The 26,414-nt window shown below is 41.4% G+C and overlaps 1 protein-coding gene across 1 annotated transcript in view; it reads left to right on the top strand.

Annotated features, from left to right (window-relative positions):
- The window catches only part of LIPH (lipase H), a 41,194-nt gene extending 14,780 nt beyond the window's left edge, over nucleotides 1-26,414 (top strand). Inside the window, exons 2-10 of the mRNA XM_054585072.1 lie at nucleotides 3,250-3,617; nucleotides 5,039-5,147; nucleotides 10,414-10,515; nucleotides 13,050-13,139; nucleotides 16,488-16,655; nucleotides 17,979-18,074; nucleotides 19,513-19,624; nucleotides 22,402-22,575; nucleotides 25,637-26,414. Coding sequence (XP_054441047.1) covers nucleotides 3,250-3,617; nucleotides 5,039-5,147; nucleotides 10,414-10,515; nucleotides 13,050-13,139; nucleotides 16,488-16,655; nucleotides 17,979-18,074; nucleotides 19,513-19,624; nucleotides 22,402-22,575; nucleotides 25,637-25,724 — 1,307 coding nt within the window. The 3' untranslated portion in view covers nucleotides 25,725-26,414. The remainder of the gene's footprint in view (nucleotides 1-3,249; nucleotides 3,618-5,038; nucleotides 5,148-10,413; nucleotides 10,516-13,049; nucleotides 13,140-16,487; nucleotides 16,656-17,978; nucleotides 18,075-19,512; nucleotides 19,625-22,401; nucleotides 22,576-25,636) is intronic.

Raw genomic sequence — 26,414 nt, 5'->3', positions numbered from 1 at the left:
TTGAAATTTGCTAAAGGAGTAGATCTTAAATCTTATCACCACACACACACACACACACACAGACAAAGGTAAATAATGTAAAGTGAAAGATGTGTTAACAAAAAACCTTCATGTGGTAATCACTCACTATATGTGTGTGTGTATTTGATATATATGTATCAAATCATCACATTGTACACCTTAAACTTACACAGTGTTATTTCTCAATTGTTTATCAATAAAGCTTTGGTTGGGGGATAAAGATAGTATACTGTGAGCGTGCCTCACTGCACATGCTACTTGACAGGGTAGGATATAAGGAGGAATGTGTGAGTTGGGTGCTCACTGTTTTCTAGGGTGAGGGATTTCAAAGCTTCCTTAATTTTTAACCTCCTGTTTGAGTTTTAGCTCATTCTATTTTGGAACTTCACGGACTCCTGAGTACCAGAGCCTTTGCAAGAGGTTTCAAGTAAAAGCCTACCTGAATAGACCAGGCTATTAAAAAAGGTTATAGACCTCAGGAGGAGGGCTACTCTGAGGCTTAGAATCAGTGAGCAGCAATTTCTGAGCAAGCGTAGCTTAACTGAGAATAGGGGCCCAAGGCAAATGGTTTCTAAATTCCTATTGGGGGAAGTCGGAACAGATGTTTCCCAAGGCTGTCTTGTCTTCTGCTGGCCAGCTGCAAGTTAACAGGCTTCCCCTTTTGTTCCCTCCCCCGCAAGAATGACCATCGCAGGCCTTTGTCCGCTCTCCCGAATATCCTGAAGGGCCATCTCCAGCTTGCAGCCAGGGATTGTTTGTTGTTCCACTTCACCTCCTACTTGGCTATTCTCTCTCAGCCAAGCAGCATGTGGGAAAGTAGGTCACGACACAATTTTAAATAGTTCTTATAATTAAAAATACAATACAGTCTTCCCAATTGTTATATTATTGTGTTATTACCAATGTTGAGCTGAGGTTTATTTTTAACTGTTATTTGATTGTGGTTTTTGACCAATGCCTGATAAAATATTGCAAAAGTAACACCCTTGTTTCATTACCTAAGGACTCCAAAGCCCTTCTTTCTACCACCTCTTTTATCTTGCAACATGATCTTCAGTTTATTTCTAACTCCTTATTCCCTTTCAAGCAGATGTCTTAAGCATTCCTATCTACTTTCGTTTTCTAATATCAGAACTCAGAGTCTCCCTCCGGCCTCATACACGTACATATGTCATTGATATGGTCCTGTCCCCTTTCTTTTTATTTAAGCTTTTTATTTGAAAATAATTTTAAACTTGCAGAAAAGCTGCAAGAATAAATACACGGAACAACAATAATACTTTACACAGATTCACCTACTGTTAATATTTTACTACATATGCTTTAATCATTTGTTATTTCTCCACCCCTGATGTATTTTTCTGAACCATTCGACGCTGTTGGACATTTATTTATAAACACTTCAGTTGTATTTCCTAAGAATTAGAATTTTTCTCTTACATAACCATATATGATTATCAATCTCAATTAATTTAACATTATATCAAATTTTTATCTAATTTAGTGTCCCTATCCCAATTTTGCCAATGACCCAATAATTTCTTTTATAGTATTTTTCTCTTCCCTTACAGGATGCAATCTAAGGCCAGGTATTGCATTTATTTATTCTGTCTCTTTAGTCTCCTTTAACCTAGAACATTTCCCCAGCCTTTGTTTGTCATTTATGACATTGACCTTTTTTAAGAAATAGAATATTCCTCATTTTGTGTTTGTCTGATTTTCCCTTGCAGTTAGATTCAGGTTATGCACTCCCCACTGAAATACTGCACAGGTGATGCTGTGTCCTTCTCTGTGCATTATAGCTAGAGGCACATGCGGGCCATCTGTCCCTCACTGGTGGTGCTCGTTTGGATAACCTAGTCAAGCTGTTGTTCAGCTTCTCTACTGTATATTACTACGTTTCCCCTGATCACTGATAAGCAATCTGTGGGAGGCTTTAAGCCCATACACATGTGCTCCTTCTCAGAACTCACCCCAGCTCGGATCAGTATCCTTTGATGATTCTTGCCTAACCAATTTTATTTTTTAAAAAGATTTTATTTATTTTACTTTTAGAGAGAGGAGAAGGGAAGGAGAAAGAGGGAGAGAAGCATTGATGTGCAAGAGATACATTAATCAGTTGCCTCTCACACACCACCCTCTGGGGACCTGGCCCGCAACCCAGACATGTGCTCTGACTGGGAATTGAACTGGTGGTTTGCAGGCTGGCACTCAATCTACTGAGCCACACCAGCCAGGGCCCAATCTTTATTTGGTGATTGCAAAACGGTCAGTATCAACTCCAGCTTTCGCTTCATATTACCAGCTGGCATTCAGTATTATACTGGAAGTAAGTCCTCCTTTTGCCTTTATTTATCTGGAATCCTGGATTCCTAATTTTTTCCAAGGGCCTATACTTCATTAATGTCCTTAATTATTAAATTATCCCAGATCTGGCTAGTGGAAGTCCCTTCAAGCTGGATCCTGTATCCTTGGGACTTGTTATTAAACCCTTTCTTACTTTCTGCCGTGAGAGGATGCTCCAGGCTCATCTGCGCTGTCCCCTCCCCATCCCTAACTTTTCTTCTAAGACCATCCTTAGAACCTTGCAGCAGGATGAATGTTTGAAGGTGGTGCATCGAGTAGCAAAGAAGGAGAGGGTCCCAAAATGCCACTGTGGTCAACAGTTTCAGATGCTGACGGTACTGAGCAGCTCATGGCAGGCCCACCACATTCTCCACTGCTGTCTAGGCAGGTGCTCTAGAAAAGGAAAGAGGCGCTGGACCATGAACTGTCAGTTCCTGAGTCCTCTCCTGTGTGTTGGGATCAATGAGGGATACAGAAGATTATAGACACCACTCCAAAGAGATTGCAGGGTAGACGTACATGTCCCTTAGTACCCATAATACACCCTTGAAGGTATTTTCATTGTGCTGTCAATGAGGTCCTCAAAAGAGTTTGGGGAATTTTGGGATGAGGGACAGTTTCTTATAGCTGGGAGAGGGCTTCATTGAGGTGACTTTTGGGGTTAGACCTTGAAGGAGGTAGAATTTGGAAAAATGGTTTTCCTGGTGAAAAAGTTACTATATATGAACTCTGAATCAGGTATGACTTTGCAATCTCATGTAACTAGATCTCGCCCCTTGCTAGGTGCTGTAAGTAAGGCACACAGGACTCCAATGAGTATAAGATTTGATGCCCAACTAAAGAAAGAACTGTCATATGATGCCATCTAATTTTCATTTTCAGACACAGGTGAAACATGTCCTTCATTCACCAAACTGAGCCTTCCCAGTGCAGTGGTTGGTACGGGACTAAATGTGAGGCTGCTGCTCTACACAAGGAAAAATTCGACCTGCGCACAAATCATCAGCTCCAAGTTTTTGGGGAACTTGAACGTGACCAAGAAAACTACCTTCATTATCCATGGATTCAGGCCCACCGGCTCCCCTCCAGTTTGGATAGAGGAATTGGTAGACAGTTTGCTCTCTGTAGAAGACATGAACGTGGTAGTTGTTGACTGGAATCGAGGAGCTACAACTGTAGTATACAACCATGCTTCTAGTAAGACCAGAAACGTAGCAGAAGTCTTGAAGGAATTTATTGACCAAATGTTGGTAAGGGAGAATTTTCTTAGATGATTCAGGGCTAAATTGAAACTGGCCCATTATCTGAAGAGTTAAAGCCCATACATATCTGCATTGGACGGGGGAACTATTCTGCAGATCCAATAAGCACCGGGGAGGTGGAGGGAAGGGCTAGAGGGGACGAGGCTCACTGCACAAGGCACCTGTCTAAGGGGGCATCATTGTCATTGCAGACACTGTAGGTTTATGTATTTATTAAGATAATTTTCCAGCAAATGACAGCAAAATGTCCTGAGGAAGGGGCATATTTTTCTAACTCACACATAGGTGTCCTATAGGTAGAGAAGGTTCTCTCTAAGGGTTTCCTGCCTTTACTGACTAGAGCCTCCTTAGCTTCTATAGCTGCTTCTTTTCCTAGAAATACCAAAAGTTTAGTGACCATATTGTTCAAAACCAAAACTGATACACATGGTCCGATGAGAATTTTTGTGTATATATGATTTCTGTGTTTAGAAAACTTAAAAACATTAAATAAATCTTAACTTTTACTTAGTGATCTCATGCATTGTCCCTTTTATTTTTTAAAAAAGTGACATGATATTGTGACTATTTCACAGGGAGTCACTGTGGCCGACAGTGGCATAAGTTTTACAAGAGCTCCCCACTTAAGCCACGGCCCTGGGAAAGTGAACTTTTAAAACAGATTTTATTTATTCACTTTTAGAGAGAGGAAGGGAGGGAGAAAGAGAAGGAGAGAAACATCGATGTGTGAGAGATGATCAGTTGCCTCTCTCACACCCCCAACTGGGGACCCAGCTCATAACCCAGGCATGTGCTCTGGCTGGGAATTGAACTGGTGACTTCTCTGTTCTCAGGCCAGCACTCAATTCACTGAGCCATACCAACCAGGGCTGGAAAAATAAATATTAAAATGACTCATGACAGGCTATCTCAGCAGGCTGTTGTCAATGTGATCCATTCCCACCTTACTTTCTTTCCTTCTTTCCTTCCCTTTCCTTGGTGAATTTATATAATTGAGCCAGCGTGAAGATGAAAAAAAATAAAAAGTTCATCAAAATGTATTGTTGCCCTTCTTCCCGACTGAGAAGGTTTTAAAGATGTCTTGGCTTGGTTTCTAGAAGAAACATGAAATAGAGACACCATGGCCTAGAGGTTAAGGCATATGTTTGGAGGCGGACAGACTAGTATGAATCTTCCTCTGACCTCTCCCCGCTGCCTGTCCTTGGGCAGGTCACTTCAACTCTGGGCCTGTTTCGTCCTCTGTAAAATCAAAAGAATAGTAGTAACTTTGCCGGGGTGTTGTGACACTTCAGGGAGATAATGGATATGAGATGCTTAGAAATGGTTCCCCAAAATCAACAGACAGGACAATTCTCCAAATGTCAGTTCCTTGGCCCTCACAATTTATGATGGACCTCTTGAAATTCCAGGTAGAAGGAGCCTCTCTTGACAACATTTACATGATTGGAGTAAGTCTGGGAGCTCACATATCGGGGTTTGTTGGAGAGGCGTACTATGGGCAGCTGGGGAGAATTACAGGTAAGGCTTCCTGTGAACGGGCATGGGGGGGTCGGCCTGGGCCGGGTGTTCACCGGGGCAGTGTGCCAGGGGCATCTAACGCTCGGCCCAGGATGGCTGTGAATGCGGCCCAATGCAAGATCATAATTTTTTTTTTTTTTTTTTTGGCTCATCAGTTTTCATTAGTGTTCATGTGTTTAATGTGTGACCCAAGACAACTCTTTTCCAGTGTGGCCCAGAGACGCCAAAAGGTTGGACACCCCTGAGAGACAGCCCAAGTCCTTGGGTTGGAAGCCAGCTCTTCCGATTATTTAACGTCTCTGAGCATGTGTCCTCTTGTGCAAAAGGAACACCATACTAATGCTGACTCCAGGTTATTATTTAATAAGACATGTGCAAAGCACTTTGTAAATTGTGTATGCCATAGGAAATATTGGTGGTGACTTCATTTCTCTTATGTCCCATGGGGATTTGATCTCAGTGCCTCAAGCAGATATCTTTCTTCCTTTTATTTAATCAGAATAGCTTGAACTATATATGTAATTGGTTTCTATCCCCAGGCACAGCTGGAGTTTCATGATAGGAAATTGAGATGGGAATTTTGATGTCTGGGGCTTACTCTCTGAATATCAGCTTTCAAGCTAAAACTGAATAAAAACATTCCACAACACAGCAGGTCAAATCTCAAACATACTCGTGCTGGGTTCTCTTGCCTAATGCTCCAGCAACTTTCTTCTGCTGCAAAGGCAGGGCTGAGAGAGGCTTTCTCTTTCAAAGACTTAAGGCTTCTTCCATTCATATCTTTCCTAGAATCCATCCTCACATGGAAATAGCTATTTTAATTCTAGGAAATCTGGAAGGTAGAGGAAGGACGGGGGGAGAGGTAGACGATGCAAACCAACTACATTTGGGAGATAAGCTTTTAGGGCTACAGATCTGAATGTGCCGCTTAACTTGACAAGTCATTCTTGTTCCTTCTCTGACTCTCTTTCTCTCTCTCTCTCTCTCTCCCTCTCTCTCTCTCTCTCTCTCTCTCTCTCTCTCTCTCACACACACACACACACACACACACACACACACACACGCCCAGACACACCATTTGCTGGTACTTGAGGTCGCATTCCTTTTCCTGGCTATTTTTTTCCTCACTTTCACCCCAAAGACCAAGTCTGCCCTCATATTCTTATTTACTTGCTTTCTGAGGAAAAGCTCTTTTCAGTTTTAAAAATTAGTATTATGTTTTAGAAAGTAATGTGTTCTTACTTTTAAAAAAATTTCCTATACCCTCGTGGGTACAAAAGACAAATGGCTTGAATTTACTTGTGGCCCTTAATTGTTGAGAGCACCTCTTCTGGCAGATGGGACTTTTCCCAGTGGTGTTTAGAAGGTGACCAACTCATAAAAAAAAAGAAGAAGAAGGAGGAGGAGGAGGAGGAGGAGGAGGAAGGAAGAAAGCAAAAGTCCTGATTTGTAGTGTTTGCTGATTTCCGTGGTATATACACACTCCTACCATGGCTGAATTCAAGATAACCAACCTGACATCACTGACCACAAAGTTTGGGGAGAGATGAGCAAATCTGCTCTCTGGTATTAGTCCCAGACCAACACTGCCTTGTTCTACTTAACCCCTCATTTCACTCTTCAACCTCCCAGCAAACCAGTTCCACAGCTACTTTGAATGTGAATCCAGTATAACCTGGTGTCTGACCATGGAAATTTCCCCAGCCAACCTTAATTCCACTCCCGTGCCCACGTGGCCCTGGTCTGTGAACTGGACTCAGTCATTGGTCCACAGCACAATTTTCTATCTTCTCTCACTCTCCCAAGTTCTTCTGATCCTTCATCCTCCCTGAGCCCCAAGTTCAATCTCAGCTTGTAATCTAATGCAAGTCCAGCTGCCTGCTGCTATGAAAGCCAATACTCAGAGGCAGGTGCTGAAAAGAAAGTGGTTTATATGCAGATGTCGGCCATCTGGAATATGAGGGACTCATGTCTCAAAGCCCATCTCCCTGGGAAGATGGGGAACATTTCTCAAGCCTATTTCCCCATCTCAGTGGAGGGAGAAGTTTTTATAAGGAAGGAGAAAGGGGCAGAACAAAGAGATCAAGGGAGAGGGTTGAAAGTTCTCTACATGCAGACTAGCACAGTTCGTTCCCATAAGGCAAGTGGTGGTCTGATGCACCTCATCCTGGTTTAGTCATCCTGGCCCCACGTCATCCCAGATTCATGTCGTCCCACTTCATGTTATCCTGGCTTCATGGATGAAGGTCAGCCTATCTCCCAGAGCTGGGATGCCTAAAGGCCGGCATCTGTATCTTGAAACTAGTTCCTAGGATCCTTATATAAACATGCTGTTCATCTACAAGCTACATATTAGTCAGAGTCAGCACGTACAGAAACAATGTCAAAACAATGGTGGGATGGGTTACAATTTCCTACTGTTACAATTTTCCACTGTTATAAGCTGTCCCTGAGAGCAGTGTCGGGGTCAAGCATTTATTTCTCTCTTCTACTCACCTCCCACTGCCTCGCCCAAGCGGGCTCACTGGATTATGGCGTGGGAATTTGGCTCGTTACCCAAGGACACAATTTACTTCTACCTCCCAAATGATGGTTCTGCTTGTTAGTTATCTAGGCTTGAATGGTTTCTTCGTCTCTTTCTTCTGCCCTTCCTTTTGCTTTTCCTGTCCAGGCACAGCTCCTGGATTTCCTTCTCATTAACTTCTTCAGCAGAAGATGGCAGAGCATGAACAGATTTTAAAATATCTCAAGTCCCTACATCACTCAATAATACACTCAATTTAACTCTCAATCTTAATGTGGGTGAAAATTACCTTGGGTGCTGATATGATGTCAGTTTGCTGAATGGAAATCTCTGGGGTTGGGATCTGGGAGTGTATACTTTTTTCCCTCATTTTTTTAAACAGTGATTTGTTGTTCCACTTATTTGTGCATTTATTGGTTGCTTCTTTGTATCCTGACCAGAGATCAAACCCAAAACCTTGGTATATCAGGATGACGTTCCAACCAACTAAGCTACCTGGCCAGGACAGGAGTCTATACTTTTATTCAAAAGAAGCAGGTGGTTGGAACATAGAGTTGGACTGTTCAATATAGTAGTCACTAGCCACATGTGGCTGTTGAACACTTGAAATATGGCTAATGTAAATTGGGATGTGCTGTAAGTGCAAAATACACACTGGGTTTTGAAGACTAAGTACAAAAAAAAATTTTTACTCTCAAATTTTTAATATTAATTATATGTCAAAATAATATTTTAGATATATTGGGTTAAATAAACTGGGTTAAATAAAATGTATTATTAAAATTAACTTTCCTTTTTTTTAAAAAGGCTGCTTGAAATTTTTAAATTATATATGTGGCTCCCCTTATATTTTTCTTGGGCAGCATTGCCTTAGAAAGTTCTCGGTGACCTTGGGGATGAGAGGAAGAGGCTCTCGAAACTGTGTGTAAAATGTCTGATGTCATCAAAGTCTCAAACCAGTTAATGCTGATGTAGAAGACAGGGATCACTATCTAGACACTTTTCTGGTGACCTCAGAGCAACAAGAAAAAGCTCCATTTTTTTTTTTTCATTTTGTTTCTGATCTATAATAATCTCAAAATGTTCTGGATTCAGATCTAGGAGTACTTTTATAAGTCCTCTGAAGCAGCCATCAACTCTACCTCCATTTTGCAGATAAGGAAACTGAGGTTCAGAGAAGTATACTAACCTGCCTAAGGCGGCACAGTTGGCTGGTGTTGGGTTTGGGGCTCCATGTCACATCCATCTGACATGGCTTTTTAGGGTAGTTTAACTGTGGCTTCTGGCTGACATTATAAACTGATCATTTGCTATGGCTTATCACTAAGGAGATGATTATGTCCAAGTTTACTGTAACAGTCACCATTTGCACCTTCATCCTGGTATAATTATTAATAGCACCCTCATCACTCTTAAAATTGCCCTGGTTTAGACTTTATCTAGCAAGCCAATGTATCCACCGTGGATGTGGAGGCTGCTATGAACTGGGCTCTCACTGTTTCACTGTTCATTTTCTTACACCCGAAGTGGTGCTCTCTCAGGAGCAGAAGAGGCTTCCCCAGCAAAAACTCTTCCCAAAGTTATGAGCTGCTCTTTTTTTGCTGTTGTTGTTGAGAATGTCCTGTGACCTTGGGTGCCTGAGTGTTCATCCCTCTCCTCCCACATCAGTTTCAATTGGGAGCAGACCGGAGGATCAGAAAAGCCTGGGGTGGGAGGAGAAGGAGATAAGAATATGAGGCAGATAAAGAAAAGCCTCAAGGAAGAAAGAGTGCTGGGGGAAATGGAGAAGTTGAGGCTAGAACCAAGAAAGTTGAGGCAAAGGTGCTATCCTTGATTTTGTTCGTAACAACAGGAAGTGGGGAGGTGCCATTTAAAATGAAATTCATAGATATAATCTTCAGTGTGTTTCTTGAAACCTTCACTTTAGGTTTCTAGTGAGCAGAGCTTATTTGAACCTCCCATGTTTTGTTTTTATTTTTTAGTATAAAGTTTTTATTGTGTGGTTACAGCATCATGGGAGCTGATGTCTTGTTTTACAGCTGGTTCACAATAATGGTGAGGAACGCCCAGCTAACATTGACCAAGAGCAAGAAATCAGGCATTTATGGCATTTATTCACCCACTTTATTTTCCTTTTCAATACTTGCTCTGAGACCTGGCCTGACCGGGAGTTCCGCCCTTTGCTACCGAGCTCACCGAACTCAGCGGTGACAGCAGTGTGAGCCTGCGGCTCTGGTTAAGACAGGGGATCTCCCGGAACGTCAGTCCGTTCATCTGTAAAACGGGAACAATAGCTGCCCTGCCTCTCTCCGGCTTGTGATGTGGAACTTATGAGCTAGTATATATGAATAAAAATGGAAACTATTAAAATGGGATAAAAATACGTTTAGCGTCTGCTTTTTACATGCACCCTTAGATGCCTTTTCCTGGGGAACCAGTTTATCCCCGCACCTCTGCTCCCCATGTGTCTGTGCGCTCTGCTGTTGAGCTGTGCACAAGATATGCATCCCGGTGGAGTCGGGATGCCGTTCTCAGCGAGCACCGCCAGGAACCATTTCTACTGTGGGAAAAGGCTACAGGGCAGTGGAAAGTAGCCTGACGGAGCAGCATGGGAATGTGAGCGCTTGCCCACCTAAGGGTGCCCTGCAGCCTGTGAGCCTCCTCAAGGAGGCGGGGATCAAAAGCTCAGCTGCAGGTGACTCATGGTGTGGGCCTGCCAAACCCGCTCTGTTTCCCTTCCAGGTCTCGACCCTGCCGGCCCTTTATACAACGAGAAACCGCCGGAGGACAGATTAGATCCCAGTGACGCGCAGTTCGTTGATGTCATCCATTCCGACATTGATGGTAACATTCCTGTCCTTGTGTGTCAGTGACTCCCCCCAGACTCCCATGGAGTCCTCTCCTGGGAGAGACTGTCATGCAGGGGCAGATCAGCTTCCTCCAGATTCCCCCTTTTGGGGCAGGGTTCCAAAACCCAGAATGCTTGAAGGGAACCCAGGTGCCCAGGATTCCCAGGGTCTCTTGCTGGAGCGGAGGTGCTTTTCCCATCGTCTCTTCTTATTTTTAAAATGACCATCCTGACCAGTCAAGGACAGGCTGCTTTGCACAAGTTGTAGACAAGTGTTTCCATATATACAACTGGTCCCTGATGCATGATTTTCTGTTTTTGTTAGTTCTCATTATTTCCTAAAGCAGAAATACATGGTCAAGTGTATCTCTCTACACAGAGTGATTGATTCTGAACTGCCACCTCTCTGGGATCTTTCTGGCCATTTCTGTCTCTCTTGGTGCTGATTTCCTATCTGGGATTGGGTACACATCATGCAGTTTGGGGGGATGTTACGGGTAGGTCTTTATATCCAGATGTCTGGGAGAAGAGCTGGAGTAGGATCTTGGGGAGGGCTGAGGGGACAGAGCAGAGTGATCCTTTAATTGTGTGCACTTTTTGTGATACAACCATCTAGAAAAAAAAAAACCAACCTTGACCACCTGTCTTGGGCATGCTGGTGTGGTATTCAGCCATTGTTTGCCTTAGGAAAATGTCTCTGTGAAACAGCTGTATTCTTAATGTGTGGTTGCAGAGTATCACCTTACTTAAGTGCAGACCCTCACTGACTTTTTAATGCTTGATGGAATAGGGCAGTTTATTTTTTATTTTTGGAGAGAAAGTGAATTTTGAAGGAAAGTATATAAATTTCTTTTTAAAAGATTTTATTTATATTTTTAGAGAGGGAGGAAGGGAGGGAGAAAAAGAGGGAGAGGAACATCGGTCAATTGCCTCTCGCAGGCTCCCTACGGGGCACCAGGCCTGCAACCCAGGCATGTGCCCCGACCTGGAATCAAACCAATGAGCAACGTTTCAGTTCACAGGCCAGTGCTCAACTCACTGGGCCACACCAGTGGCTAGAAAGTACTGGTATATAAACTTTGTAGTGGTCAGAGATAGATTCAAGTTCCAGATTTTGTTTTTTCTAGTGGGTTGTGTTTGTTCCTAAATTCCTCTGAGCCTCAGTATCTTCTCAGTTACCTCATCTGAATTTACCAATGGCTACTTTGCAGACATTGTGAAATTAGATGTGTAAAACACCTAGCATCATGCTCACAAACACGTATAAGTTCTCAATATATAATAAATATTATTATTGCAATTGTGTATAAAATATATATATATTTATATATATATGGGGGCACCCAGAAAAGGAATTTATTTATAAAAGAATTGTGTATTTATTCTTACATGTTTAAACTTGAGTCACCTTCAAAATACTCTCCATTTGGTGCAATATACCTATCAAGACATTTTTTCCACTGCTCAAAACAGTTTTTGAACTTGTCGATTTTGATACCTTTTAGTGCTTCTGCCTTTTTTTGTTTGTTTGTTTGTTTGTTATACCTCTTCCATATCAGCAAAACATTTCCCTTTGAGGACTTTTTTCACCTGCGGAAACGAAAAAAAGTTGTTTGGTGTGAGACTGAGTGAATAGCAAGGGTGGGGCACAGGGGTCCTGCCATTTTTGGTCAAAAACTGTTGACCACTCATCGTGGTGTGGGCAGGTATGTGTGTTTGTAAATCACCTATCATGAAATGGGCATAAATGTTGAAAGAATCTTCCAAAAAATCATTCACTGAAGCTGAATGCAGCTTCTCACAACAGTGTCAGCTGGTACACGGATACAGATGGGTTGCTAGAACACTCACCTAGCTGGGGCAGCCTGCACTACAAGGGGCCTGCTCTCCAGAAGCTGATTCTGGTTTTTTTGGGTCTCCCTTCATATGCATATTAATAATCTTTTTAATCAATCATTTTACTGATTATTTGGCATTGCAAGGTTAAAGAAAATAAGCAATTATTAAATCTAACTACGGTTTTTTTAGGTCCCTGTTTTCTAGAAGAGTTTCCAATATCTTTACTGTCCTAGGTCCAAAAATTTTAAAGATTTTTTTTCTACTAAGTAAAAGTTTATTCTTCCCTGTTTCTTATTAAAGAATTACACAGATGCAAGTAGAGGCTCAGGAAGCACCCAGGGAATAGAGGGCTCCAGATAAATGTAAAGAAGGAAAGTATCCTTTTATCAACCTTGCAGTGAATGAGTGGCCAAACTCTCTTAGGTCTCAGAAATATCAGAAATAAATTCCATCACTCTGTTCATAGTCTCTTAGTGTGTGTGTGTGTGTGTGTGTGTGTGTGTGTGTGTACAGCAAAGGTGCTTTCTAACTAGCTGGGTAACTTTGGGCAAAATATTTAAGTATTTTTCATACTTAATAATAATATAAAATTTATAATAATAATAATACCCCTGTCCAAATCCTGCAAGTAAATGAGCTATGAGATGTGAACAGTTCAAAGCAGTATAAAGCATGGTATATTCTCTTTTAGCACTGGGCTACAAGGAACCATTAGGAAACATAGACTTCTACCCAAATGGAGGATTGGATCAACCTGGTTGCCCCAAAACAATCTTTGGAGGTAAGTGCAAATACTTTATATTTTGTAGCTTTAAAAAGGCATATTTAAAAAAAAATCTGATATCCTATGTGGGATAATTTTTAATACAAAGTATTCCTGAGAAGGTAGAGGTGGTAGAAATATAAATTATAAATTAAAAATTGCTATTTAAAAATCCTACTTTTTTAAATGAAGATTTTATTTATTTTTAGAGAGAGGGGAAGGGAAGGAGAATGAGGGAGAGAAACATTGATTAGGACCAAGGAACCAAATCCACAACCCAGGCATGTGCCCTGACTGAGAATGGAACTGGTGACCTTTTGCTTTGCGGGATGATGCCTGACCTGGTTAGGCTACACTGGTCAGGGCTCAAATATACTACTTTTAATAACCATAATTCAATGATTAAAAGCTATTATCAATTATTGGTCTCTCTTGGAAAGGTGTGTCTTTGATCTAGAAATTTCACATCTGGAATTTTCTTCTAGAGATATAATAGGAAATATAGGCAAAAATTAGAGAGCTAAGGTATTTAACACAGTGTTATTTACAATACAGGGTCTGGCAGAAGTAATGCCTGCTCGAGTGTGGCTGGTAGGGTACGTGAATGTCTTGTATGAGATGGACAGCAATTTGAACATTTCACCTAAAATGTCATTATGGTATGCTTGAGTGTGATATTGTTATGTTACAGAATTACATGCTTATGATTTTGTAATAAAAGATTTTGTAATAAAAAGGAGGCATTATTTGTGCCAGACCCTGTCGTTAGATTTTTAGAAGTAATCTAAATGTCCAACATGGGAAAGTTGTTAAATGAGTATGGTACACCCACCAAAAGGAATATAATTGTTAACAATCATATTTTCAGAGATTAATGAAAGTGCTTACAGAATGATGTTAAGTGAAAAAGATTCAAACTATACAATATGATCCCCACTTATTTTTAAGTGTATATTTGTATATGTATATGTATAGAAAAGAAGACTAAATGTAAATGCTCCAAACAATTATTAAGGTGACCTCTAGATATTAGACCTCTATGTGATTTTTGCATCATTATTTTCTATTTTGTATTTTCATAATAAGCATACAAGTTCTGTCCAGAAGGTATCGAGCCATGTAATATGAAAAATAGACATTTTACTGAAGAAAATATAAGATACTAGAAACATTGCACACAGGACAATGATGCCTCAGTCCCTTTCAAAATAGTCACCTTGGGACCTCACACAGTTCTCCCAATTGCCATCAGCTTCCCTGTCATATTTCCCCAAATCTCATTGATCGTTTGAAATCTCTTCCCTTTCAAAGGTGATTTTAGTTTTGGGAAAAGCCATAAGTCACAGGGCGCTAAATCTGGGCTGTAGGTGTGCTGGGTGATTTGATGTTTCTCCAAAAAGCTCTGCACCAGACGTGATGCATGAGCAGATGCATTTTCTCGATGCAGCTGCCAATCACCAGTTGCCCATAGCTGCGACCTTTGGAATCATCCAAATAATTTTTGTAGAGAAATGTTCAAGTTTAACACAAAATTTGATGCAGGTTTGTTGCTCGACATGCTCAGTCATTTTGAATGTGACAGCCACACAGTACACATACTCAACGGGGTCTACCACCCCTACTGACTAGTACAGTGAAGTCATCATTGTTCATGCATGTGCATTCCAGTCCACTCTCCTTGGCTTCCGGATCACCTTGATGTTGTGCAGACTGTTCTCATTATATTAACAATGGCTGGACTTTTTCTGGACAGATATCATGTATTACTTTATAATGAGAAAAAGAATCACAAAACAAAAATGGATAGTTGGCCCTGGCTGGTAGAGCTCAGTTGGCTGGAGCATCATCTCATAAACTGAATGGTTGTGGCTCAATTCCCAGTCAGGGCACATGCCTGGGTTGCAGGTTCAATCCCTGGTCAGACTATGTACAGGAGGAATCAATTGATGTTTCTCTTTCATATTGATGTCCCTCTCTCTCTGCCCCACCCTCACCTCTCTCTCTAAAATCAGTGGAAAAATTTCCTCAGGTGAGAATAAAAAAAAAAAAAAAGAAAAAGATAATTGGAAGGCAACATAAAAGTGGGGTGGGGGACCAAATGAAAAACCCATCCCTAAGTGTTCTAAATTTGCATTTCACCATTGCTAGAGAAAGTTAAACAGTCCTGGAAATAGATCTAGAAAAAGAGGATCTTGTTACAAAAGGTAGCTGTATATGGCCTCATGGGAATGATGCGCTGTTTGAAAATGATCCCAATGAAATGGCATAATAGAGCCCACCCTATGGTACCATAAATGGTAAACAATCTTGTCCTGTGTAATACAGTGTAACCATATCCACGAGCAGACGAAGGTAACATGCTCTGCTTATAAAGGACATCCTCTGTAGAGTTATTCATTGTTTTTGCAGTTGGAATACCCAGGAACAATAAATAAATATTAGCTTCTTAAGTGGGCCTAAGCGGAAACTTTGGAGAGAGAGGAAAAGTTGATCTGACTCCAGCATCCAGAACCTGTCCAAACCACTACTCACAGACGTGGCTCCTCTTCTCGTTGGGTTCATTGTTTCCTATTCAGATCCTTACCTCCATTGCTTACCCATCTTTGGAACCTTTTCTGAGTAACTTCATCCAGACCTAGGATGGAGTCTTCCACCATCCTTTTCCAAAGCTATCTCCTCTGCTTGCCCTCCTTGGAGATCTTCCTCTATCAATCCCCCCACCCCGCCACCATGGCTCCTTTTTTTTGATATCTTTAATCATTTAAACGTATTTGCCTTCTGCTGAAAACTTCTGGGGAATCTCTGACTACCATGGAATTTTTCTCCTCTCTTTCACTGACAAAGGACAGATTCTACCACATAATAGGTGTGTGACCTTGGTCAAGTCATTTAACCTCTCTGAGTTTCGTCTCAAGGTCCTGCTGGGTAAAATGGGGACAGTCGTGCCTATTTTCTTTTTTCTTCCTGTCACTTGCCAGCCTGATTCATGATCTATGGATTAAATAGAATAGAATATTTTGAAGCTGTTAGTACAGTGCCTGGTGTATAGGAGACAGATGATACATTGTGTGTGTGTGCATATCATATGTGATATACTATTATTAAATGCTACAACCGCTCTATTCTTTTTTTAATTTTTATTTATTGATTTTAGAGAGAGGGAAGGAGAAGGAGAGAGAGAGAGAAAGAGAGAGAGACATCAATTTGTTTTTCCACTTTATTTATACCTCCATTGGTGGATTCTCGGACGTGCCCTAACCGGGGATCAAACCTGCATCCTTGGCGTACCAGCATGACGCTCTAACCAGCTGAGCTGCCCAGCCAGGGCAACTGCTCCATACTTTAATCATTCCTTTTACAACCCAGGATTCCAGTATTTTAAGTGTGACCACCAGAGATCCGTGTACCTGTATCTCTCTTCCCTGAGAGAGAACTGCACCATCACTGCATATCCCTGTGACTCCTACCGGGATTATAGGAACGGCAAGTGCGTCAGCTGTGGCCCATCATGGCAGGAGCCCTGTCCGCTTCTGGGTAAGACCAACAAGCAGTTTCTCCTCTGATTAACAAAAAAGCATATTTTGGGGAGGAACCCAGTACCATTTTACTATCTAAAAATAAGCCTGAAAATTGTGTGCGTTTTGAAAATTTATATAGTCAGTTTTTTCAGCCCATTTGTTATGGGAAGTCCTCTGGGGTCTCCTAATCAGTGTTAGAAAAGGGGTCTGTATAGGATTGCATCCAGAGGGCAGTGCAACCTCTCTGGACACTCTATTCTAGGATGAAAAAGAAGGTTCCAGGAGAGTTTCTAAGCTCATCCAGGTCACAGCACCTTATATAGCCTGTTCTCAGGGGACAGGAACATTGTCCCCTTGCACACAACCTCTGTGCTGGGGGAAGGTCACAGTGACCCCTCTGTCAGATGAGCCTTGCAGAATTACCCCTCCCAACAAGGTGTGCCCAGAAGTGCCTTCGTGCCACACTCCGGCTCTTGTGGGCCCTGTTCAGGGGTAGGGTGTGGTAATAGATGCCATGAAGGCTGATTGGATATCTGCTCAGGGTTCATAGAAACAGTGAGAACTTTGGAACCATGTGGTCATGAGAATTTTCTGATTGCTCCCAGTTATCATCAGGGCCTGCTAAAGGCAAAGGTTTCTCAGTCTTGATTATGCATTGGAATTACCCAGAGAGCTTTTTTAAATTATCGATGCCTAGGTCCCACCCCAGATCAATGAAGTCAGAAGGCAGAGGTCATGTGCTAGGCGTGGGGACGGAGGAGAAAGAGAGGGGCCCCACTGATGGTACTGAACCTCCTGCTGGCCCAGACGGGAAGGGTGTCATTCATCTGCTTAGTGACATATGCACATGGCAAACCCAGGTTCAGTGCAATTTAGAGGCCCCATTATACTTCAACAAAGCAGGGGCCCTACTGTAGTTCAAGAAAGCACATTGCTTTGCATGAGTGATGCTATTCTAGGTATAAATCTGAACCTGTTTTAGCTATAAAATGAATGTATTACTGAAAAATATCAGTGCTATTTTTAGCCCGTTCCACTTCCCCACCCCGACTACTGAGAACCAGGGCTGGGTAATGTAATGTCAATAGAAAGGGGGCATAACCACTGTAGGGTCCTTTCTTCATGCCACAGCTCTTAGGGATAGGGCGTCGAGCAGGGTGTGGTGGGTGCCGGGCAGGCACTGCCTGGGGGCCCTTCAGGTCCTCACCGTGCGGGTGGGCATGAGGGAGGTTATCTCAGTGGTGACAGAGGGAAAACTCACTGTTCTCTGTACCTCCCCAACTGCTCTTACATTTACATAATACATGTTAACGTTACATATTTCCAACTTGTTTCATAGGGTATTATGCTGATAATTGGAAAGACTATTTAAAGGAGAAGTATCCTCCTATGACTAAAGCATACTTTGACACAGCTGAGAAGAAACCGTTCTGCAGTGAGTGATGAATGTGGTCGTTTGCTTTTCCCCAAACCTTTTCTTTTTGGAATGGCTGAGTCTCAGCTTCCTGGCTGCTTCTTAGCGAATGAAGGCCATGGTTGAGTAGTCCAGATGGGAGTTAAATAAATAACAGATAAGATGCCTTGAGAAGCAAGTAGGGATTTTCCTGGGCAGATGTATGTCTTGTAATCTTGTCTCCCTTTTCACTTTTCTTGGAAGCAACCCTTGTAGAAAAGGGGGCAGATCACTGGGTTGGTTTCCTTCCTCCTGTAGAGCTCTGTGTGGCAGCCCAGGGTTTTGTGCCTGCCGAGTCCAAATGAGACAACCCCTTGAGCAATAACAGGTCATGAACTGGCAACTCCAGGGCTTCCCTTACTCCTTTGAGGGACAGCCATCCCCCTGAGCTTCTTTCTCCTTCTCCGTAAGCCTGACCAAGAGATAGCAAATCCGATTATCATGGTGGGATCCCCATTTTCCCAAAACATCCTTCACCTTGGGGAGCAGAGAGCAGAGAGGAAGAAGAGTTCTCTGAACATATCATGCACTCTCATTTGTCTGAAAAGGGATTTATTTAGTGCCTATAAGGTATTATAGCTGAAATTACAAAAAGGAAAAATCATCCCTTTATTCCTTCCCAGTTATCGCTGTAGTACATTTTAGTTTTACTTTTTTTTTTTTTGTAACCCCATAAAACATTATTCAGGCAATATTTTTATAGATGTACCATTTTTACCATTTTTTTAATTAACTTTTTTTTCTTGCTTTTTGCAAATACAGTAAAGTGTGCTAATGATAGGAGAATCCTCAAGCATGATAAGAACCCCAGGAGGTAGACCTGACTTAGTCTGAGGGTCAGCAAAGGCCTCCTGGAAGAAATGACATTAAACTGAAACCTGATAAATGAGTTGGCAAAGGCGGCAAAGTAAGAGTGTCCAACTGAGGGGAAGGCCCAGGAGCGAGAGGGGACTTGGCAGTGCAGGTGGTGCGGCGTGACCGAGGAAGTGATGCGGGAGGCTGGGCAGGCTGGTGGACATGTCCCAGGCTGTGGAAGACTTTGTCAGCTGTGGGGGGGGGGGTCGGGTCTCTACATGGCCATCTTGTTGGTATATTCTGAAAGGTGCAGGGATTGAAGTAAGCCAGTCACGCTCAGCAATGGGCCCCGAGACCTTGGTCAGGAAGGTGGGAACACTGATTCAACGGTGCTGCCTAAACATAGTGCCTGGATACCATTGAATCCTGCTGTCACTAAAGCCGTCTTTACCAAAGAGGATAGAAGGGAGTGTTAGAAAGTTCTGCCCTGGATGTTTGCAGGAAAACTGGAAAGGAATTAAAAAAGAGACTCAGTTATTAGAGAGGTTGGGTTTTTAGGAACTGACCCTTTAGGGGATCAGTTGGTAATACCTTTCTCTTACCATGTTTTCTCCTGGTTTTGTAGTATATCATTACTTTGTGGACATTATAACTTGGAACAAGAACATAAGAAGAGGGTCCATTACAATCAAATTGAGAGACAAAGCTGGAAACACCACAGAATCCAAAATCAATCAGTAAGTTGGGTTGGGATAGTTTGCAGTATGCTATTTTCCTCTTTGCTCAGAGAAATTAAATCCCAAATATACCTATTCTTATTTATGTCTGTACTTTCTTTTTGTCTACAAAAGATATTGGGGACATAGTTTAATTTCTTTCTGTGGCTCTTGATCTCCCAAGCTCTTTACAAATGGAACTGGTGCAGGGATGGCCTCTGCCTCCCTTCTTCCCCTCTTCTCCTCCCCTGCCCTTCTTCCCCTTTCCTCTTTCCCTTCCTTCCTTCCTTTTCTCCCTCATCTCTTTCCTTCGTTTAAACATTTAATTACAAAAGTCATCTTTGCTTGCTGCCAAGGATTTAAATAGTAAAGAAGTATATAAAATAAAAGTGCAAATTCTTGGTCCCTCCCAACAACCCCATCCCCACAGACACCCACCCCCATACACATGTTTCTATTCTTTTATGAGCTCACTATACACACACACATACACATGTATGTTTGTGAAACCCAGAGAATGTAACTTCCAAGAGAAAATTGGAAACACCATAAAAATCCAATAATGAGGAAATGGTTAATTTAGATATTCCCATATAATGGAATACTATTCATATATTGAGGTTATTTAGGCAACATATTAAATGAAATGCTTATAATATGCTAAGTGAAAAACTTCAGAATATAAAATTAAGTATAAAACTTAACAATGTATTATCTATAAAGTTTTAGCTTAGTAATATAAAAAAGTGAAATAGAAACATGACAATAATTAGATTTCCCCCTTGGGGGTGGAATTGAGTGCTTTTTTTTCAGATTCTCTTTACTTTTTCAGTTTTGTATATATTGTGTGTATGTATTATATATGTATATATGTTTTAAAATAGTTAATTAATAACTTTTTCATCTATTACTTCTACATTTGAGAAAAAGAAAAAAACACCTCAAATTCTTTATTTTCAGCAAAGGACCTCGAGGCTCATTTTATTCATTTACTCGGGAAATGTTTCCTGGGTCCTGTTGCCTGCCAGGCCCTTGGATTGTCTCTTGGCCTCACCCACAGAGGACCACGTAGAATGTCATCTGACACTGGCCAACACCTTATGGGTTCACTGTGCAGATCGAGAAAGTGTGGGTGGGTGGGTGGTATAGAGGTGACTTTACAGTGCATCCTCGGATAATAATAATAATAATAGCCTTTGTTTATTGAGTAAGCATATTATACACATTGGTTAATGAAACTCTCACTAAAACCCTGTGAGGTAGTATTACCATCTCTATTTTACGTATGAGAAAACTGAAGCTCAGAGAGGTCAAGTGACTTGGCCAATATTACACAGCTGGCTGAGTGGGGCGAACTAGGTAAGATCAGAGGCAGGTCTGTCCAACCCCAAAGCCCATAGTTTTAATCACTACATTGCATTCCTCCCACTGAGCTGTATTGCTCCCTCCACTCCACCGTACTTAAGGTTTGTGAGTAGTGCGTTGTTGTTGTTTTTAGGGTTCTTCATTAATTTTTCATAGACCTCACTATAGTATCAATATCCTCAAACCCACAGCGGGGCAGCATTTTCAGGAAGAACACCGCTAGGCATAGCACGTCTTGAGGAATCAGCCTCAGGTAGTATACGAGCTGTGGCCTTCAGTGAGGAAGCTAGGCAGAGACCTCATCTGGAGATTCTAAGGAATAACAGGGGAGATTGTGCAGTTATATAATGGGAAGTGTTCACCTAGCAAAATTTGAATATTCATGCCAGTAATTGGTTACATATTTGTTTTACGTGTCTTAGAAGTTTTAATTTGACATAGTAAATTTGTTTCAAGTATGAACTAAATTTGTTTGGAGGTTTTTATCTTGACTACGATAGAGAGCGTTACATCTTTACTTTAGTCATGTTTAATCATTCCCATTTGAGTCATGTTTGTGAAAAAGTCATCGCCAATCAGAGAATATATGGGGGCAAAAGGAAATAGATGTTCTCCTATGTGGGAGATAATGGCTACTTCTTTTTGCAAGGCAAACTTTAACATTTTAGTATTATTTTCACAATTTAAGGTGAAGGAAATGATAGTATGTACTTTGAGTTTATCCAGTCTTACCAGACTATGGGTACAAAGGGAGTCACATTCAAGGTTACTATCTGCCTGATGACTCTCCCTATATCCATGCTTTAGATGTATTTCTTTTTTTTAACATTTTAAAAAATTGAGATATAATTGGTATACTATAAATTTCATTGTTTATTTTTTTAAAGATTTTATCAATTTATTTTTAGAGAGAGGGAAAGAGAGATAGAAGGAAAGGGAGAGAAACATTTATATGGGAGAGATCGATCAGCTACCTCTTATTAGGTCCCCAGTTGGGGACCCGGCCCCCAAACCAGGCATTCACCCTGCAACCTTCTAGTTCACAGGCCACCAATCAATCCACTGAGCCACACCATCCAGGGCTAAAATTCATCCTTTAAAAGCATCTGTTTCCTTGTCTGTAAAATGAAGATAATAATACTCAACCTAGCAGAAGTTTTCAGGGGATTAGAGACATGTGTCGAGAGTTGATGCAGCCTGGCATATACCAGGCAGCACACACCTTCTGAAATCATAGCCTTTCATCAGTCTTGGGGGCAGCTGCTTCACTTACACAGTCCTGTGGAATCCAGTGGACTTTGCCCACAATAGTTGGCCATTGCAGGCTATGGAGTCCAGTGGCTACCTGCTCACTTGTGATTTGTAAGTTTCAAAACTGTTTTCTTTCACTAGCAATCTATATCCATTTTAAAATTGTTATCTCTTCCTTCTAGTGAACCTGCAAAATTTCAGAAATACCACCAAGTGAGTCTGCTTGCAAGATTTAATCAAGATCTGGAGAAAGTAGCAGCCATTTCCTTGGTCTTCTCTACAGGATCAGTAGTAGGCCCAAAGTACAAGCTCAGGATTCTCCGAGTGAAGTTAAGGTCCCTTGCCCATCCAGAGAGGTGAGCCATACATTGGCAGGGTTTGACAAGCTCCTAATTTCCAAAGATGCTGTTGGTTCTTGTCTAGTTTACTTCGTCTAATGCTGTAATTGGACTTCATCAATCACAATGAAGGAAGTGAAGGGTTCTCCAAGAATATACTTTCTTTTTAAGTGCATTTTATTGATTATGCTATTACAGTTGTCCCATTTTTTTTCTCCCCTTTATCCCCCTCCACTCAGTACCACCATTCCCTCCAGCATTACCCCCACCTTAGGTCATGTCAGTGGGTCGTACATATAAGTTCTTTGGCTTCTTCATTTCCTGTACTATTCTTAACCTCCCCCTGTCTGTTTTGTACCTACCAAGTATGCTTCTTATTCCCTGTACCTCTTACCCCATTCTGCCCCCTCTCCCTCCCTTCTGATAACCTTCCATGTGATCTCCATTTCTGTGATTCTGTTCCTGGTCTAGGTTGTTTGTTTAGTTTGTTTGTGTTTTTTTAGGTTCAGTTGTTGATAGTTGTGAGTTTGTTGTCATTTTACTGTTCATAGTTTTAATCTTATTTTTCTTAGGTAAGTTCTTTTAACATTTCATATAATAAGGGCTTGGTGATGATGAACTCCTTTAACTTTACCTTAACTGGTAAAAGCACTATCTGCCCTTCCATTCTAAATGATATCTTTGCTGGATAGAGTAATCTTGGATGTAGATCCTTGCTTTTCATAACTTTGAATACTTCTTTCCAGCCCCTTCTTGCCTGCAAGCTTTCTTTTGAGAAATAAGCTGATAGTATTATGGGAACTCCTTTGTGGGTAACTGTGTCCTTTTCTCTTGCTGCTTTTAAGATTCTCTCCTTATCTTTAATCTTGGGAAGTTTAATTATGGTGTGCCTTGGTGTCTTCCTCCTTGGGTCCAACTTCTTTGGGACTCTCTGGGTTTCCTAGACTTGTATGTCTATTTCCATCACTACATGGGGGAGTTTTCTTTCATTATTTTTTTCAAATAAGTTTTCAATTTTTTGCTCTTCCTCTTCTCCTTCTGGCACCCCTATGATTCAGATGTTGGAACATGTAAAGTTGTCCCAGGGGTTCCTCAACCTCTCCCCATTTTTTTGAATTCTTGTTTCTTTATTCTGTTCCGCCTAAATGTTTATTTCTTCCTTCTGTTCCAAATCATTGATTTAAGTCCTGGTTTCCTTCCCTTCACTGTTGGTTCTCTGTATATTTTTCTTGATTTCTCTTTGTATAGCCTTCACTTCTTCCTTTATTTTGCGGCTTTACTCAGTCATTTTTTTTGAGCATCCTGATCACCAGTACCTTGAACTGTGCATCTAATAGGTTGCCTATCTCCTTGTCTCTTAGTTCTGGAGTTTTGAACAGTTTTTTTCATTTGGGCCATATTTCTTTGTCTTGGCACACCTGTTTGTTGTAAGGGGCAGAGCCTTAGGTGTTCGCCAGGGCGGGGTAACCCACTTTGCTGTGTTGTGACACTGTATGTGGGGGAGGGGTCTGATAGGGAACAATGCTGCTTGCTCAGCTCTTGCCCAGCTTTCAGTCTCTTCACGCGCTTCCCACAAGTGAATTGTGCCCTTTCAGATACTGCCCTAGTACTGATTCCCAGGTGTGTGTGCTTGTGTATGTTCTAGGACCCTGTGGGTCCCTCCTATGGATTCTCCTGTGAGACTGAGTTTCTCCCACTGCTGCAACCCCCACAGATTTTTATAGACAGAGGTTCTGAGGCTTTATTTTCCCATTCTGGAGCCCTAGGTTGTGCAGTCTGCTTCACTCCACAGTTGTTCCTCCCGGTTTATCTGAATGTGAATATGGGACCGCCTGGTCCGCCAGCCTGCCTTGCTGCACATCTTCTCTGTCCCAGCTGCCTATCTCCACCCCTCCTGCTGGTCTGGATGAATGTTTCTTCTTTAACTCCTTGGTTGTCGGACTTCCATGCAGTTTGATTTTCTGGCTATCTGATTGTTTCTGTTTTTAAATTGGTTGTTATCCTTCATTTGGTTGTGTGAAGAAGTGAAGCGTGTCTACCTATGCCTCCAGCTTGGTCAGAAGCCCCAGAGTTATCCCAAGAATAGACTTGATAAAAACAATTAGCCCCATAATCCAAATGAATTTTATTGGTACACACTTAAAGATAAATGACCTAATAACTAGAGAAATAATGTTATATGTTTAGAGTTATACAATTCTTCCCTAACCACTCTACCCACATTGCTTTGCAAGCTGGTAATTTGTTGTAAAAAAAAAATAAAACTTCGTATAATTTGGCAAAGTGATAGAACAAGGACTAGTCTTAAAAATGGTACGGAAAAATTAGAACATTGTATTCTGTTGATACAGTATGAAAGTACCATATAAATGTTAAATTTGATAATTGCACTGAGAATATCCTTTTTCTTAGGAAATACATGCTAAAGTATTAAGTGGTAAATGACCTATTCTCAGTTGGTTCAAAAAAAAGTAAACAAGAATGTGTGTGTGTGTGTGTGTGCATGTGTAGAGAGAGACAGCAACAAAGGAGAGAAGAAAAGGCTGTGATTGTATGTATGTTTTGTTACTAATGCCACATATTGTCCTAGCATCCAATCCATGGATAGAGTCAGGAAGTGACATGAACAGTTAGTAGTTTATAAATTCCTTTTTTCCTGAAGGTTTAGGGTACCCTAAAATATTTAATAATACAAGTTTGTCCAAAGAGGAGAGTCATTACAACTTTAAACTGTATGACCTCTTAATACTTTTTTCCGTGATTACCAATGGAATACATGCTCATTTAAAACCTTTGGAAAGTATAAAAAGTGTTAGGAAGCATCCAACATAAAGTCATTCAGAGGCAACCACTGTTATTTTTGGTTCTTTCTAATCTGCTATCACTGTCTTTAAACATAGTTGAAGTTATATGTCAAAGAAAATTTTACATCTTCGCTTATTTACCATAAGCATTTTCCTATAACATTAGAAATAACTGCTAAATCATCTTATATGCTAAAGATGTAATACAATTTATTTTGCTAAACTAGGGTATTTTTATTATCTTATTGACAAGAATATTCTATCTTATTTTACAGGCCCCAGTTGTGTCGGTATGATCTTGTACTGATGGAAAATGTTGAAACAGCCTTCCAACCTATTCTTTGCCCAAAGTTGCAGATGTAACTGTTGTCAGGACACATGAGCACCAGTAACATCAAGAAAACTACTATAGGCTTTTTAAAAGCTTCACCATCCCTTTTCCTCAAGGCACAAAAAGTACAGAGAAACCAGGGTTTTTATCTGGTAGTGCCCTGTGGATGTCACATTGCAAAATGTCAGACGGCTTTGGATTATAGAGCAGTCCTGGGAAGGGAGCCCTTAAATAGGGCAAGTCAGAAATAGCCAGGCCCCAGGCAGCCCAGCGCCTTGTCTCGCTGTGTCCTGGGGCCTCATTTGTTCCACCCTGTGATTCTGCTGCCTATCACTCAGGCAGTTCAGCTGTACAAGCATCTCAAAGGGAAGGACTGGCTGGCCTCGACTCCACTTTCCCTATGCCACATTCCTTCAGGCCCCCACGTACAGAAGGGGATGGAGACTCACCTACCTCACGGGGCTGTGTGGGTCTGGGAGGCAAATTTGTGAAGGGTTCTTTGAAACCTCATGGGTGTCACATCCGTGAGTGGTTTGATAAATGTGAATGTGTTTTTATTTATTTTGATACAGCTTATCTGTTATGCAATAAGAGAGCTATTCCTTATCAACACCAGCTTCCCTCTTGGACTGTGTGCTCTGGGAAGGCAAAAAAGCCACACCCCTGGCTTCCCACCTTCTCTAAAGTGGTAAAAATGTTCATTTTTCCTTATTACTAATGTA

This window comes from Pteronotus mesoamericanus, unplaced genomic scaffold, assembly GCF_021234165.1.
Source record: "Pteronotus mesoamericanus isolate MK-2021 breed Mesoamerican mustached bat unplaced genomic scaffold, CSHL_Meso_final contig_82, whole genome shotgun sequence".
Lineage (NCBI taxonomy): Eukaryota > Metazoa > Chordata > Mammalia > Chiroptera > Mormoopidae > Pteronotus > Pteronotus mesoamericanus.
The sequence above is the reverse complement of the archived record's forward strand: the minus strand, read 5'-3'. Positions and strand labels throughout refer to the sequence as shown.